This window comes from Lepidochelys olivacea (assembly GCF_965140295.1).
Source record: "Lepidochelys olivacea isolate rLepOli2 genome assembly, chromosome: 2".
Taxonomy (NCBI): Eukaryota; Metazoa; Chordata; order Testudines; family Cheloniidae; genus Lepidochelys; species Lepidochelys olivacea.
In genome coordinates this window covers 3,722,581-3,736,528 of record NC_140412.1, presented here as the reverse complement: position 1 = coordinate 3,736,528, position 13,948 = coordinate 3,722,581, and the positions used below count along the sequence as shown (strand labels likewise).

Sequence of the window (13,948 nt, the reverse complement as noted above, 5' to 3'; positions counted from 1 at the left end):
TTTGTCTTCTGGATTTTGAGCTCTTAGGATTCTTGCTTCCTAGCTTTTCCCCTCAAATGAGGACTAGAAGCTTGCTTGGTTTTAAGTCATAGAATCAGAGAATCATAGAATATCAGGGTTGGAAGGGACCTCAGGAGGTCATCTAGTCCAACCCCCTGCTCAAAGCAGGACCAATCCCCAATTAAATCATCCCAGCCAGGGCTTTGTCAAGCCTGACTTAAAAACTTCTAAGGAAGGAGATTCTACCACCTCCCTAGGTAACGCATTCCAGTGTTTCACCACCCTCCTAGTGAAAAAGTTTTTCCTAATATCCAACCTAAACCTCCCCCACTGCAACTTGAGACCATTACTCCTTGTCCTGTCCTCTTCTACCACTGAGAATAGTCTAGAACCATCCTCTCTGGAACCACCTCTCAGGTAGTTGAAAGTAGCTATCAAATCCCCCCTCATTCTTCTCTTCTGCAGACTAAACAATCCTATTCCCTCAGCCTCTCCTCATAAGTCATGTGTTCCAGACCCCTAATCATTTTTGTTGCCCTTCGCTGGACTCTTTCCAATTTATCCACATCCTTCTTGTAGTGTGGGGCCCAAAACTGGACACAGTACTCCAGATGAGACCTCACCAATGTCGAATAGAGGGGGACAATCACGTCCCTCGATCTGCTCGCTATGCCCCTACTTATACATCCCAAAATGCCATTGGCCTTCTTGGCAACAGGGGCACACTGCTGACTCATATCCAGCTTCTTGTCCACTGTCACCCCTAGGTCCTTTTCCGCAGAACTGCTGCCTAGCCATTCGGTCCCTAGTCTGTAGCTGTGCATTGGGTTCTTCCGTCCTAAGTGCAGGACCCTGCACTTATCCTTATTGAACCTCATCAGATTTCTTTTGGCCCAATCCTCCAATTTGTCTAGGTCCCTCTGTATCCTGAGATCCTCATAGTTGAGATTTTTTCCTAATCACATGTCTTTAGGATCTGATGTTCCTTCATGGAAAGCACCAAATGTTGAGAGACTTGCAATACAATCATGGGAGTTGGCAACACTGGGAAGGTGGCAAGATTGTCGTTCAAGAGACGCCTCAAATTTACTGGACTCACTTTACAATAAAAAGTAGGGAGGTGGCATGGGGAGAAGAGGATCTCTCGCTTTCTCTTCTGAGGACCTTGATAAGGACCAGGGCTAAAGGCTTTCCTCAGTAAATGAAAGCGAAGATTCTCCTTGACATTTTTAGTTCGTTTGGCTGGGCTGGGCTGGGCAGGGCAGGGCCCAGAGGCTGGCTCTGTGGTGTTCAGGGAGATTCTGTGGAAGGATTGGAAACCTTTTGGATCACTTAATTGACCTGTAACAGTGCTGGGAAGGCGGAAGGGGTGGTGTTGCGTAGTGAATATGGGGCTCTGCTCTGTGTTTTACTGATTTAAAGCACTTTGCTGATTGGTGCCAGTAGGAATTTCTCCAATAAATGAAACTGAAGCCAATGGGGGGTGGCGCCTGTGGGCGAGAGCAGCAGGGGAGCGTCCCCCCCCACACCTAGAAGCCGGACCTGCTGGCCGCTTCTGGGGTGCAGCGTGGTGCCAGGACAGGCAGGCAGCCAGCCTTAGCCCCGCTGCACTGCTGACCACTGACCACCCTTCAGCTTGTTCAACAAACGAGGCAGGGATCCTACGGAATACAGTCTCATTCACTACACAGCCTTGACTTGTTCCTAGAGCAGCTCTGTCTTGTGCACTGAATGAGGCACCGGTCTTGTGGACAACATAGGACGTGATCATGTAATTAAAGGTTCTCATGAAGTGCATACACAAGGGGTCATTCTGTAACTTCTGAGTGCTTGACTTTACAGCTTGAATTCTTCCCATAGTTCTTTGCATGTAATTATATAGAGTGCCACAGTCCTGCCTGGTACTTTAGACACGCGGACAGACAAGGCCCAGGCCAAGGCTTTCAGGTGTGACTCGTGAATCTGGCTGCCTCCATTGAGACACCTTAGGGCTGATGTTTAGAAAGTGCCAAGCTACCAGTCCACTGAGAATCAGGCCCCTTTAAAGTGTCTCAAGTTGGGCATTCAAAATCACTACCCCAGGTCGCTTCCATGAGGGGCTGACAACCTGCGGCTCAGTTCTCCAGAGCAAGGCACCTATAAACCCAGTCCGGGCACCCAAAGCCTTTGATCTGTGACCTTCCTTGGGTGAAGATCGTTCCATATGATTCTGTTTTGGTTGCTGTTTACTTGAACTAGTTACGTTAAATCCACCAAAGCAGTGTGGGCCATGTGTGCTGTAGCAGAGAGATGAGTCTTTCTCTGCGTGTGCCCCAGCAGCAGTTGAGAGGCTTCCTAGATTTAACTGTCTGGGGAACAGTGCCAAGTGATCTCAATGGACAGTGTTAGACAGGAGCTTGCTTCCCTTAAGGATCTGGCAGAGGCTGACTTTAATGTCTCAACTGCTGGGCTAGGCCCATCACTCTTGCTGGGGGAGTGTGGTAAGGTTGGCTGCCTTCTGGGAACACCTTTGTTTCTGTGCAAATGGAATATGTGTTAAATAATTGTGATGGAGAGCCAGGTGCTTAGAACACTGCACAGAAATTCAGAGCTCTTCTGCTAACTCACCGGGGTTCCCAGACCAAATGGCTCCTATCACCTCCAACTCGGGTGACTAAAAGGGTTAAGAGTTTTTAAGGTAGAAGGAACTAGGTAGAAACACAGGAGGTCCTGCAGGGAAAAACTTTGGGAACAACTTAACTCAGGAAGCTTGGGCTGAGGTTTATATTTGGAAGGATCTACATTTGGATGTTCTCCAGTGTGTATGTCTGTGTTGGGAGCAGGGTGGGGATGCCACCTGCTTATACTAGTGTATGTGCCCCTGAGAGGTGGAAGTGGGTATCTTTTGGAAACCTAACACACAGTATAAAAATTCTCAGGCAAATGCTCTTTATTCTTTGCATGAAAACACCCCACTCCCCCTGTCCCTCCCTTTCTGACAGTGGCTTGTGTGTTCTCTGCCTCGCACAGGACATCCTCCCTGCGATGGAACACTGGCACCAAGGAGCGCATGCTGATCAAGGTGACGGACCGCGAGCCGAGCTTCCTCATGCACCAGGGCAATGGCTACACCACTGACAACCAGCAGGGGACCCGCTCACGGAGGCCGTCGGGGGGCCAGCAGTCCCCCAATCTGCAGACATTTGCCCCTGACACTGACAACTCCGTCTTCTTCCCTGAGAGGAAGCAGTCTCCCTTCTTGAAAAGGGCTGACCACATGGGCAGCTGCTCCCCGCTGCTCGGTCGGGGGGATTCATTCTGCTCCCCGCTCCAGTCCCAGCACCGGAAGCACTCGAGTGAGTCCCAGCCATCTTCTCCTCGCTACGCCTATGAGCCCCCTTTGTACGAGGAGCCCCCCATGGAGTACCAGGCCCCCATCTATGACGAACCGCCCGTGGACATGCAGTATGAAGCCAGCGGGAACTACAAGGCGGGCTCCCCGCAGAAATCGCCCATCCGCAAACCCCACCCATTCTTGCAGTCGCCCAAGCAGGGCCCCAACTCCCCCTACCAGCAGCTGGTGCTGACCAAACAGAAATGCCCTGAGAGGTTCATGAGCCTGGAGTACAGCCCTGCAGGCAAGGAATATGTAAGGCAGCTGGTTTACGTGGAGCAGTCCGGTTCCAGCCCCAAGCTGAAAACGGGCCTGCGACACAAATACTCCCCCAACCCCGTAGGTGGCTCATACTCGCTGCAGCACAGCCCCTGCCTGGTGAGGGACCAGCGCCTGGAGATCAAGTCTGGGGACTACAGCAGCATGGAAGGGGCTGACTTCCGACACAGCCAGCCCGTGAGCCAGGCCTCCCAGGGGGAAGACTCCATGTCATGGTCCAGCCAGCAGGACACCATGTCTTCTACAGGGTACTCACCTAGCACCAGGAAAAGGAAAAGCAGGAAGCCCTCCCTGTCCCATGACCCCAACACCTCCTCGACGGATGGCTCGGGGGATCGGGAGGCACTCAGCGAGCAGCTGATGGCAGAGGAGAGGCCCATGCCCGGCGCTTACAGGCCCCAGATGAACCGCACAGAGAGCAAATCCATTGAGGCCGAGGCAGCGCGGGGCTTCCCAGAGCCCTTCCTGGCCCAGGCCCGGCTGGCATGGGAGGCGCAGCAGGCTCATTACCACATGAAGCAGCGGAGCAGCTGGGATTCCCAGAAGGACGGCTCAGGCTATGAGAGTGATGGCGCCTTGCCTTTACCTATGCCTGGCCCTGTGGTGCGGGCCTTCAGCGAGGATGAGGCCCTGGCGCAGCAGGAGAGCAAGCACTGGAAGAGGAATACCTTTGAGAAGCTGGGGTTCCCTCAGATCCTGCTGGAGAAGAGTGTGTCTGTGCAGACCAACCTGGCTTCTCCAGAGCCCTACCTGCATCCATCTCAGGTAATACGTACAGCAGGGCAGGGTTTGGCTGTCTGATCTAAGGTGCCCATCACTGTGGGGTCTGGGCATCACACTGCTTCCTGGCGTACCACACACTCTATAAGGTGTAAGTGTTACCTGACACTCATTTACTCACCGTGCAGCACTTCCCGTGGTGTTATAGCCACATGGTATCCGTCAGGGTTTGCACCTGATTCAGATCTAACACAGCCTTTGCTAGGCCTGTCAGTGCAAACGAGCCGTGGCAGAGCACAGTGCTGCATGGATACCCTGTGAAAGACACGTGACTCTGGCAAAAGTCAGCCCAGAGAGGTTTCATTCCTGACCTGGGGTCAAGCCTCGTGGATCCTTAGGAGTCAATGCAGGGATGTTCCTCAGAGTATCCTTTCCCAGGGTTTGATCACAGTTCATGTAACAGCCAGAGCCCACTCGGGACTCCAGCAGGGCACCCCCACATGACCACATGCAAAAGTAGCTGCTGCCGTGCGAATGACTGGCCTAGACACTGGCTCTACACGATGCTCGGCTCTGCTTTATATACTGCTAATAAAGGCCTCTGGTTTTGTGAGCCATTTCTCCTTCCCTGTAAAATACTCAGCCCTGCTGTCACTCTGCAGCAGGATTAACTGAAGGGAGTGAGCGGCTGTCAGACTCCAGCTGCTCCACTCAGCTCACATTGACTTTCTTAAGTATAACCCTGTGCCTGAGATGTATGGGCATGCCCTGGCGCTCCTGCCATGCAGGGGGCCGGTGTGCCAATGAAAAGGGCCCGGTGAACTTCGCAGTCATTGATTCTCCCCACCTGTGTCCGGTATGATGAGGATTATTTTTGCATTGAGTGTAAAGGGAAGCCAGCAGTACAGTTTGCTGTCAGATCACGACAAGGAAGGCAGGAATGGGGAATGCACTTGGCCCTTCAGGCAGAAGCTGCATGCATGGTGAAGACTGTTTACATGGGAATAACGAGTGCTGTCTGCCTCTTAGGGGCTGCTAGCAAGGAGACTGCAGCATGGGCCTTAACAGCTTCCTTGGGATTTCCAAAGACTTCTCCCTAGTCTTCTCTAAGGATGGAGGGAAGCCACTCTGCACAGAGATCTCCATCGCTAGGAAGGCAAAGCCTAAGGCTTTTAATTGACCAAGGGGCTGATTCTGCTCCCACTGAAACCAGTGGAAAAGTCGCCATTGACCTCACTGGGTGCAGGATCTAGCACTAAATGGCTACTCCTGAGACTCTCTGGATCACAGTCAGAGCCAGACTACCCCATTTCACTGTGCTAGTGAGCCAGACACAAGGATCTTCATGGCAAACTTTCTATAAAGAGTAAAAGGAAACCATAAAGCATTTAGGAAAGGAAATCCTGATTCAGAACACATCCAGCACTGTTCCCTGTAACACACTTGAGAACCTAGTATGACAGGTGCTAAGGAAGTGCAAAGTAGCATTATCCTTAGAAATAGGATAGATTTATAGCATTATCCTTAGAAATAGGAAGATTTATATCTGCCTTCTCCCCCACCTGGTTGCACCCCCCAATCTGTTACTGTGAGGGCTGGGTTGGATCCTTGGCGGTTCCTGAATGTTCAGGGAGCTGCTGTGGTCAGAGCGCTACTTCCAGCTGCACGTGGCGAGAAGGTTGCACCTGTCTTTTCACATGTAGGACCTGGCTACAGTGATCCATGCCATTGGCACCTCCAGATTAGACTCTGACTGTGACCTCAGCGGCATTTGCACCTGCAGACCTTTTGGAAATTTATATTATTAAATGGAGCCTCAAATTGACAACACATCCCAGTGGGGCTGAATGGTTTTTGCTGGCCAGTGGGTACTGGTGCCCAGGGAGAATCAAAGGGATTGGTCTTTGACATACTGTATGCAGTTCTAAACAGGCTGGGCCTGGCTACCTGAGACATCTCTCTACCCAGCAGGTATCATGGCAGCTTTGACCTCTTGGGTTGCTAATAGCCCCCTAGTTTGAAAAAGGAGGGACTGGTGGCAGGGCACATTCCTCAACTCACTGTCCCGCCTGACTCAGCAAAGCCCTTGTAGGATTTGCCACACTTGATCAGACCTGAGGTCCATGTAGTCCAGTGTCCTGTCTGTGACAGTGGTCAGGACTAAGTGCTTCAGAGGACGGTACAAGAAACCCTGCAGTAAGTAGATGTGGGGTAGCCTGCCCACCCATGTTAGGTCTTTCTTTTAATCCCTAATAGTCAGAGATTGGCTTAAATTCCAAAGCAGGAAGTTTAATATCCCTTCCAAAAACTGTGTTGGTATTAGCTATAACTCTGGATAATCTAGCTATGCGTATATATATCCAATCCCTTTTTGAATCTTGCTAAGTTTTTGGGCACAATGACATCATGTGGCGTTGAGTTCCACAGTCTAATTATGCATGTGGAAAAATATTTCCTTTTTGTTGGTTTTGAATGTGCCATCTTCTGAATTTCACTGAATGTCCCCTTGTTATTGTGTTATGAGATATGGAGATGTGGTGGTGTGTTTTTTGAACAGACTCCAAGGTTCATGTGTGCGGGAGTGGAGCTTGGGGAGTTTACCCTGGCTGACTGGGATTTTGTGGGTGGGGGTCAGTCTGAACAGGCTGCTAGAGTGGGTTGCTAAAGTGGTTATTGTGTCCTGTGAAAATCTATCCAAGGAAATAGAGCTTTGAGAGAATGAGTAGCACCTGAGAACTCTGGGTTCAGTTCCCAGCTCAGCCACAGACTCCCTGTGTGACCTTGGGCAAGTCATGTATCCTCCTTGGCCTTCCGTTCCCATCTGTAAGACTGGCACAGTACTTCCCACACTGCCTGTGTAAACTGTAAGCTCTTTGGGACACGGGCGTTCTCTCACTGTGTGTCTGTGCAATGCCCAGCCCATAGCAGGCCCAGACCTAGGCTGGGGTCTCTAGGTGTGGCTCTTATACAAACACTCATGGCAGAATAATGGGGATGCATTTAAAAGAATCCCTCCAGAATTATCTGGTCCATGGGGAAAAATTTGAAAATCAACCCAAGTTCTCATCTTGTAGGGAAAAAGCTGCTGGAAAATGTGGACTTAATTGTAGCCAGTGTGTATTTTCTGGCTCTTTTTAGAACAAAAAGATTTCTGCCTGAGCATTTTCCATAGTTCTGAAAACCCTTTTTTTTGCTGATGCTGATCTTTGGAGCTGGAAGCAGGACTGCTGTGTGTCGCCTTTGTGCCTGCACACTGGTTTGTTGTAGGGTTGCTGAGAGTGCTGGGCTCCTGCAACTGATTTGTCTGTAAAGAAAGAAGAACATTAAAGCTTTTTCTTCTGAGAGAAGAAAAACTCTGTTTTGAATAAATGCATAAGGCTTGCAAAGAGACTGAAGAGAAATGATGAGTCATGTCTTTGAGCCCACCACCACTCCTGACAGCATCTCTTTGCAGGTCACTTCTACAAGGAAGAAAAATTGTGGTCGTCTGCTCTTTTTATTGCTTCTTGATCCATGATGAAGGGCCTAAAAGGTGTGTTCAAGAGCTGCTATTTTCTGCTTGTTTGTTTAGACTAGAAATGGGGCACCAGCTTCCTAAAAGAGCTCAGCACTCATGGGGTGCCATAGGGGCCCCTAAATACTGTACTTAGCTAGGTTTTCAAAAGAGTTCTGCTTTCATTTAGATCCTTGAATGAGATGGGTAGGATTTCAGCCAACTCCAGTGTTCTCAGAGGGAGCAGGTAGGCACTGAACACTTCTGAAAATCTGGCCCTTAAGTCTTCTCTACCTTGTCTTTCCTGGAGGATTTCATAGATGGCTAGAGAACCAATAGGGTGATCTCAATGCCCCCGAAGTGAAACATGAGCCATTGGGGCTTTTAGGGAACTAAGGCCCAGTTAGGAGCTCAAATATCTTTGAGGCTTTGGGCCTAAGGCTTCAGATAGGATCCTTTGTGGGACAGGCACCAAGTATAGTCAGGCTCTTTCAAATATTCTTAGGGTTTTGTCTGAGTTAAACTCCATATTAAAATTAAATATTTTTGTTTAAAGATTCAACACCCTGCCCCTTCAATTAAGAGCTGAGAAAGCTCCCACTTCTAGCTCTCTAGTCCTCCAAGGAGACCTCCTGTAAAACCAGAAGGACTAGATTTAATATTCCCAGCATATATATTAGTAAGATAAAAACACTACTGAAAAGGGACTTTGTTTTGTTTTTCCAAACTCTCTTTCAGTCCTCCTTAAGCATCCTGAAGATGCAGAAAAGGGCACACACTCATCTCTTCCTTTGCAGGCCACCTTCCAGCCCAAGGACCCATAGGTGTCAGTAGGTCTAGTGCCCAAGGTGACACCATGGCTAGCCAAAGAGAAAAAATAGTCCCGGCTACAGTAGAGTTACAGTTGTCAGCATAAGGATATCTTCAGATAATTGTTCCAAAATAAAATACAGTATTTCCATGAAGGCTACAGAATGGGGGGTGAAATATTTTTCTGATCGCATGTCTAGCACCAATGAACAGAAAATTGTACTGGTCCTCATAGTAGCTATACTGGTCCTGTCAGTGTTTCTAGCTCTTCCAAGATGTGAGATAAAGAACTTTAAAGGAGAGTCATATCTGTGATTCCCATCTTGTTCTATTTTCCAAAGGGTTTATCCTTCAGGTACCTGGATTGTGTCTCCAAGTATGTGAAATACTTGTTTGTGTCTTAGTGGTTTGAGATATTGACCTTTAAAAACTGTCACTGGTTCTTCAATTTGGCAATCATTATACGTTTTCATGGGGTCCATATAACTAGATAGTGTGGCTGCTGGTCCGGGACTGAGGGGTAAGACCAGGGCCAATATAATTTTCATTCCCTGGAGCTACTGTGTTTCTGCAGTAAAATTAGATAACTCTCTAATCTATTGATCCAAGTGAATGCACTATAAGGTGGGTAGAAAGCTGGCTAGATTGTCGGGCTCAACGGGTAGTGATCAATGGCTCCATGTCTAGTTGGCAGCCGGTATCAAGTGGAGTGCCCCAAGGGTCGGTCCTGGGGCCGGTTTTGTTCAATATCTTCATAAATGATCTGGAGGATGGTGTGGATTGCACTCTCAGCAAATTTGCGGATGATACTAAACTGGGAGGAGTGGTAGATACGCTGGAGGGGAGGGATAGGATACAGAAGGACCTAGACAAATTGGAGGATTGGGCCAAAAGAAATCTGATGAGGTTCAATAAGGATAAGTGCAGGGTCCTGCACTTAGGATGGAAGAATCCAATGCACCGCTACAGACTAGGGACCGAATGGCTAGGCAGCAGTTCTGCGGAAAAGGACCTAGGGGTGACAGTGGACGAGAAGCTGGATATGAGTCAGCAGTGTGCCCTTGTTGCCAAGAAGGCCAATGGCATTTTGGGATGTATAAGTAGGGGCATAGCGAGCAGATCGAGGGACGTGATCGTTCCCCTCTATTCGACATTGGTGAGGCCTCATCTGGAGTACTGTGTCCAGTTTTGGGCCCCACACTTTGAGAAGGATGTGGATAAATTGGAGAGAGTCCAGCGAAGGGCAACAAAAATGATTAGGGGTCTGGAACACATGAGTTATGAGGAGAGGCTGAGGGAGCTGGGATTGTTTAGCCTGCAGAAGAGAAGAATGAGGGGGGATTTGATAGCTGCTTTCAACTACCTGAAAGGGGGTTCCAAAGAGGATGGCTCTAGACTGTTCTCAATGGTAGCAGATGACAGAACGAGGAGTAATGGTCTCAAGTTGCAGTGGGGGAGGTTTAGATTGGACATTAGGAAAAACTTTTTCACTAAGAGGGTGGTGAAACACTGGAATGCGTTACCTAGGGAGGTGGTAGAATCTCCTTCCTTAGAGGTTTTTAAGGTCAGGCTTGACAAAGCCCTGGCTGGGATGATTTAACTGGGAATTGGTCCTGCTTCGAGCAGGGGGTTGGACTAGATGACCTTCTGGGGTCCCTTCCAACCCTGATATTCTATGATTCTATGATTCTAAGTACTCCTTTTCTATTTAGGAAAAAAGGATTTGAAAACAACAAACAGTCTATATACATGTATCTTACCCTAGCCTACCCTTCCTGCCTAAACAGTTCCTCCGCAGCAACCTCCCTGGGGAGGGATTAGTCATTTTTATCCAGGTAGGACTTTTATCTGTTCCAGGGCTGTTTACCCTACTTGTCAAAAAAAAACAACAACAAAAAACAGTTCTGTAACTTGGCAGGAGTCTGGTGGTATAATAGCATTGTCTCTTAACAACCCTTGAGGGTTTACTGTGAAGTGTGGCTTACCTTGAGCCATTCTTTCTGCTTGTTTTCCTTACAGCTTGCTTTTAAACTAAACCACCACATTTGTACAGTAAACATCCAAATGACCTCACCTACATCATTCATCTGTTCTTACAGAGCAGCACTGTAGAAGTATGGCGTACCTTGGAGAGCCAGAGAGCTGCTGTCAGTGAGTCTAGTCACAGAAAGCCACAAAAGTCATGGCCTGACACTGGTATGCCTTGGCCATGATATTACAGCAGCACAATTCATTATCATCACATACTATTGTTGCAATGAAAACACTGCAAGGGCTGGATGTGTCTGTGGTTATTTTGTGGCCCATGGTGTTCTAGAATCTTCTTCCCCTTTCCCTCCCATCCCAACCCCTGTCAGGCTGCTAGGAGGGGTAGAGGAGGGGCCTGGTGGCTCTAAACCATTTCTCCAGTGTTCCCGTGCTACTTTACCTGTGTCTGGAAACACCTGTGTGATCAGCACTCTGCTTATTGTACCGGGGCCAGGCAGAATACAAAGAATTCTGGTCAGACTTGTGGACTTCTTGGGGACCATATGTGTTTCTTTGAGCTCCATTGTCAAGACCCTAAATGGAAAACCCAAGCAGCCCTCAATTCTCCTCTGTTGGCTGAGGTGGAGAGAGGCCTCCAGTCCAAAAAGTTTATGCTTGCATTATTTTCAGAACTGGCGTATCTGGAACTTCCTATGCTTAACCGGCAAGGCAGCCTCGACTCGTGTTCGCTGTAAGCTCTGCGGCGTGGATAAAGCTAACCTAGAATGCAGAGGCCCAAGCAATGAGATGTTTTCCGTGCTTGTGGAGAGATGAAAGTGGCTAAGTGATAAGGACATTGCTGGTGTATTGAGCAACTTGCTGTCCACTTGATTTAGTTAAGCAATAAGGATAAACTTGCTGCTTGTTTAAAAACCCCATTCTTTTTGTACAGTATATATTAGGGGGACAGAAATATCAATACATAAAAGAAGAGGAGATTGATTAGTTCTGGGTCCCAGTGGGGGAATTGAGCCTGCTGGTGTGGAGCATATGTAATCACATTTTCATCATCACATTCAGAAACTCGTGCAAAGATGGGGGCAGGAGGCACATTGGTCCCAGCAGGCATGGAGAGAGGAGGAGAGGGGTATATGCTACCAAAACTGCCTCAAAATCCTCCAGCTCCAGCATCGCTGACAACCTGTCCCTCAGCTCCATATGGTGCCTTTGCCAATGTGGTAATTAGATTGTACGGTGCCCTTGTTATTCCGCACATAAATAGCTGCCTCCTTACAGTGCTTAGCTTCCCCTTGACAATGCTACCGTAGCGGGGCATCTGGCGTGTGATAGCTGGTGAAATGGCAGAGAGCGTTTCCTTGTGGGTTTGACAGCTCAGGGCTGTTATAGGTCTGTAATAATCTCACTAATCTAACTGTAGCTCTGCCTCTCCCATCCCAGGCCCCGGAGCCCTTAACCCACACAGTTTTATTTCAAGAAGCTGGAATTGCCAAGGATCCTCCATCAGTCTGTACTGGGGGAGTAACCTAGAGGCAGCCAATAGCCACTGAGCTGCAGGGAATGTTAGGAACCAGGCTTCAGTCATGAATTAGCCCTGGCAGGTTTTCAAGCAGCTGTCCCTCTGACACAAATATATATATGCACATAAAAGTGATGCATTGATAGCAGATCTGTGCTTATGAGTACTGAAAGATTATGAGCCAGAAAATGGTAAATTTACTAGGAGTTAGACAGTAACCCCCCTGGGGAAGCTTCCACCACCATTGGTCAGATCTAAAAGGCTAAATTCTCTTCTCAGCCAGAGCCAAAGTTAGCCAGATTTGGGGGTGTGGGGTGTGAGAGAAGGACTAGTGGATAAAGGGGAACCAGTTGACAGAGTTTATGAGAGAGACAAGGTGGGTGAGGTAATATCATTTATTGGACTGACTTCTGTTGGTGAGAGAGACAAGTTTTCAAGCTTGACTTCTTCAGGTTGATCACAGCTAAATACAAGGTGGGACAGATTATTTAGCATAAGTCGTTAATACATATTTCAAGGAACCATTCAAGATGAAGTGTCCTGTTAACACGCCTCGAGTCATAAGGGAAAAGGAAGAAAACAAAAGCTGAGGGCAGGGTTTAGGTGGGTTATAGATTGTTGTAAATAAGCTATAAATCCAGTGTCTCTATTCAGTCCGTGATTTTTAGTATCTAGCAAAGTTATTAATGTAAACTCCCAGGCTTGTCTTTTGAAGGTGTTGTGCAGATTTCCCTTTAGGGTGAGGACTCAGAGGTCAGATATAAAGCAATCACACTGTATCTGACCTTAGCCTTGAAGGCCATCTGCACACCATCAAAAGACCAGCCTTACCCATCCTCCTTAAATCCTAGTCATTCTCCCTGTGTATATTTGAGATTGTTGGATACAAGACACTGTAGAACTGCCTGGGTGACAGGATGGACCCTGCCCTGGAAAGGGTGACTGCTAGAAAAGGGCTATATCCATCTCAGAATTGAGAGTCCTGAAAGCTCACATTGCTGCTGTAGGGCATCATCTGTTTGTTTATATTGCAGTAGCCCCTGGAGGCCAGGGACCCGTTATGCCAGACACGATACAAAATACATCCCAAGCCCCAAAGAGCTTTCAGTCAAAGTACAAGACTGTAGACAACAGGTGGATAAAACAAAGAGGAAGGAAACACAAGGAAACAATGAGCTGATACTTGTCATCATAAAAACCAGTGATCACAACAAATCACGGAGGCTGTGTTCCCCAGGATCAGCCCACATACAGCCTCAGTCCTTTTCTGGTGCTATCCTTCATTGCCCTATAATCTTTGGCTTTGTGCCGTGTTTTCCAAATGCAGTAGTCACATGTGTGGTCATTTTACAACTTGAGGATCCTCCTGATGTACTGGAGCATGTATTTATAGTGTGTGTAGCTTGTTATGAACTCGTCCGGTGTCTGTGTACTCCCCTAGCTGGAATGGAAGTCTGATGTACAGCTGTAAGCTACAAGGGTGTTTATTAGCCTCCAGGGGTTTATCCATGTTTGGAAATGATTTAATCTCATGGTTACTGTTCATGGCTGCTTGTAATTTCCTCCAGGAGATCTTAATTTTTTTATTCTCTCTTGATCAGCTGGTGGGACTGGAGGACTTTAAATATTGGTTAAAAGTGTAAACAGTTTGGAAAGGAATAAAAACCTCAAACCAATATTAAATGTATATTTGAACTGAGAAGAAAACATGGTTATCACTCTGCCAGTTATAAGACAAAACACATATACTGTAGAAGTAGTCTGGAGC

At 47.9% G+C, this 13,948-nt stretch overlaps 1 protein-coding gene across 1 annotated transcript in view; it reads left to right on the top strand.

Moving 5' to 3' along the window:
* ARHGAP39 (Rho GTPase activating protein 39) overlaps window positions 1-13,948 on the top strand; it is a 422,273-nt gene that overhangs the window by 232,865 nt on the left and 175,460 nt on the right. The window contains exon 4 of the mRNA XM_084619553.1: window positions 3,010-4,417. Coding sequence (XP_084475679.1) covers window positions 3,010-4,417 — 1,408 coding nt within the window. The remainder of the gene's footprint in view (window positions 1-3,009; window positions 4,418-13,948) is intronic.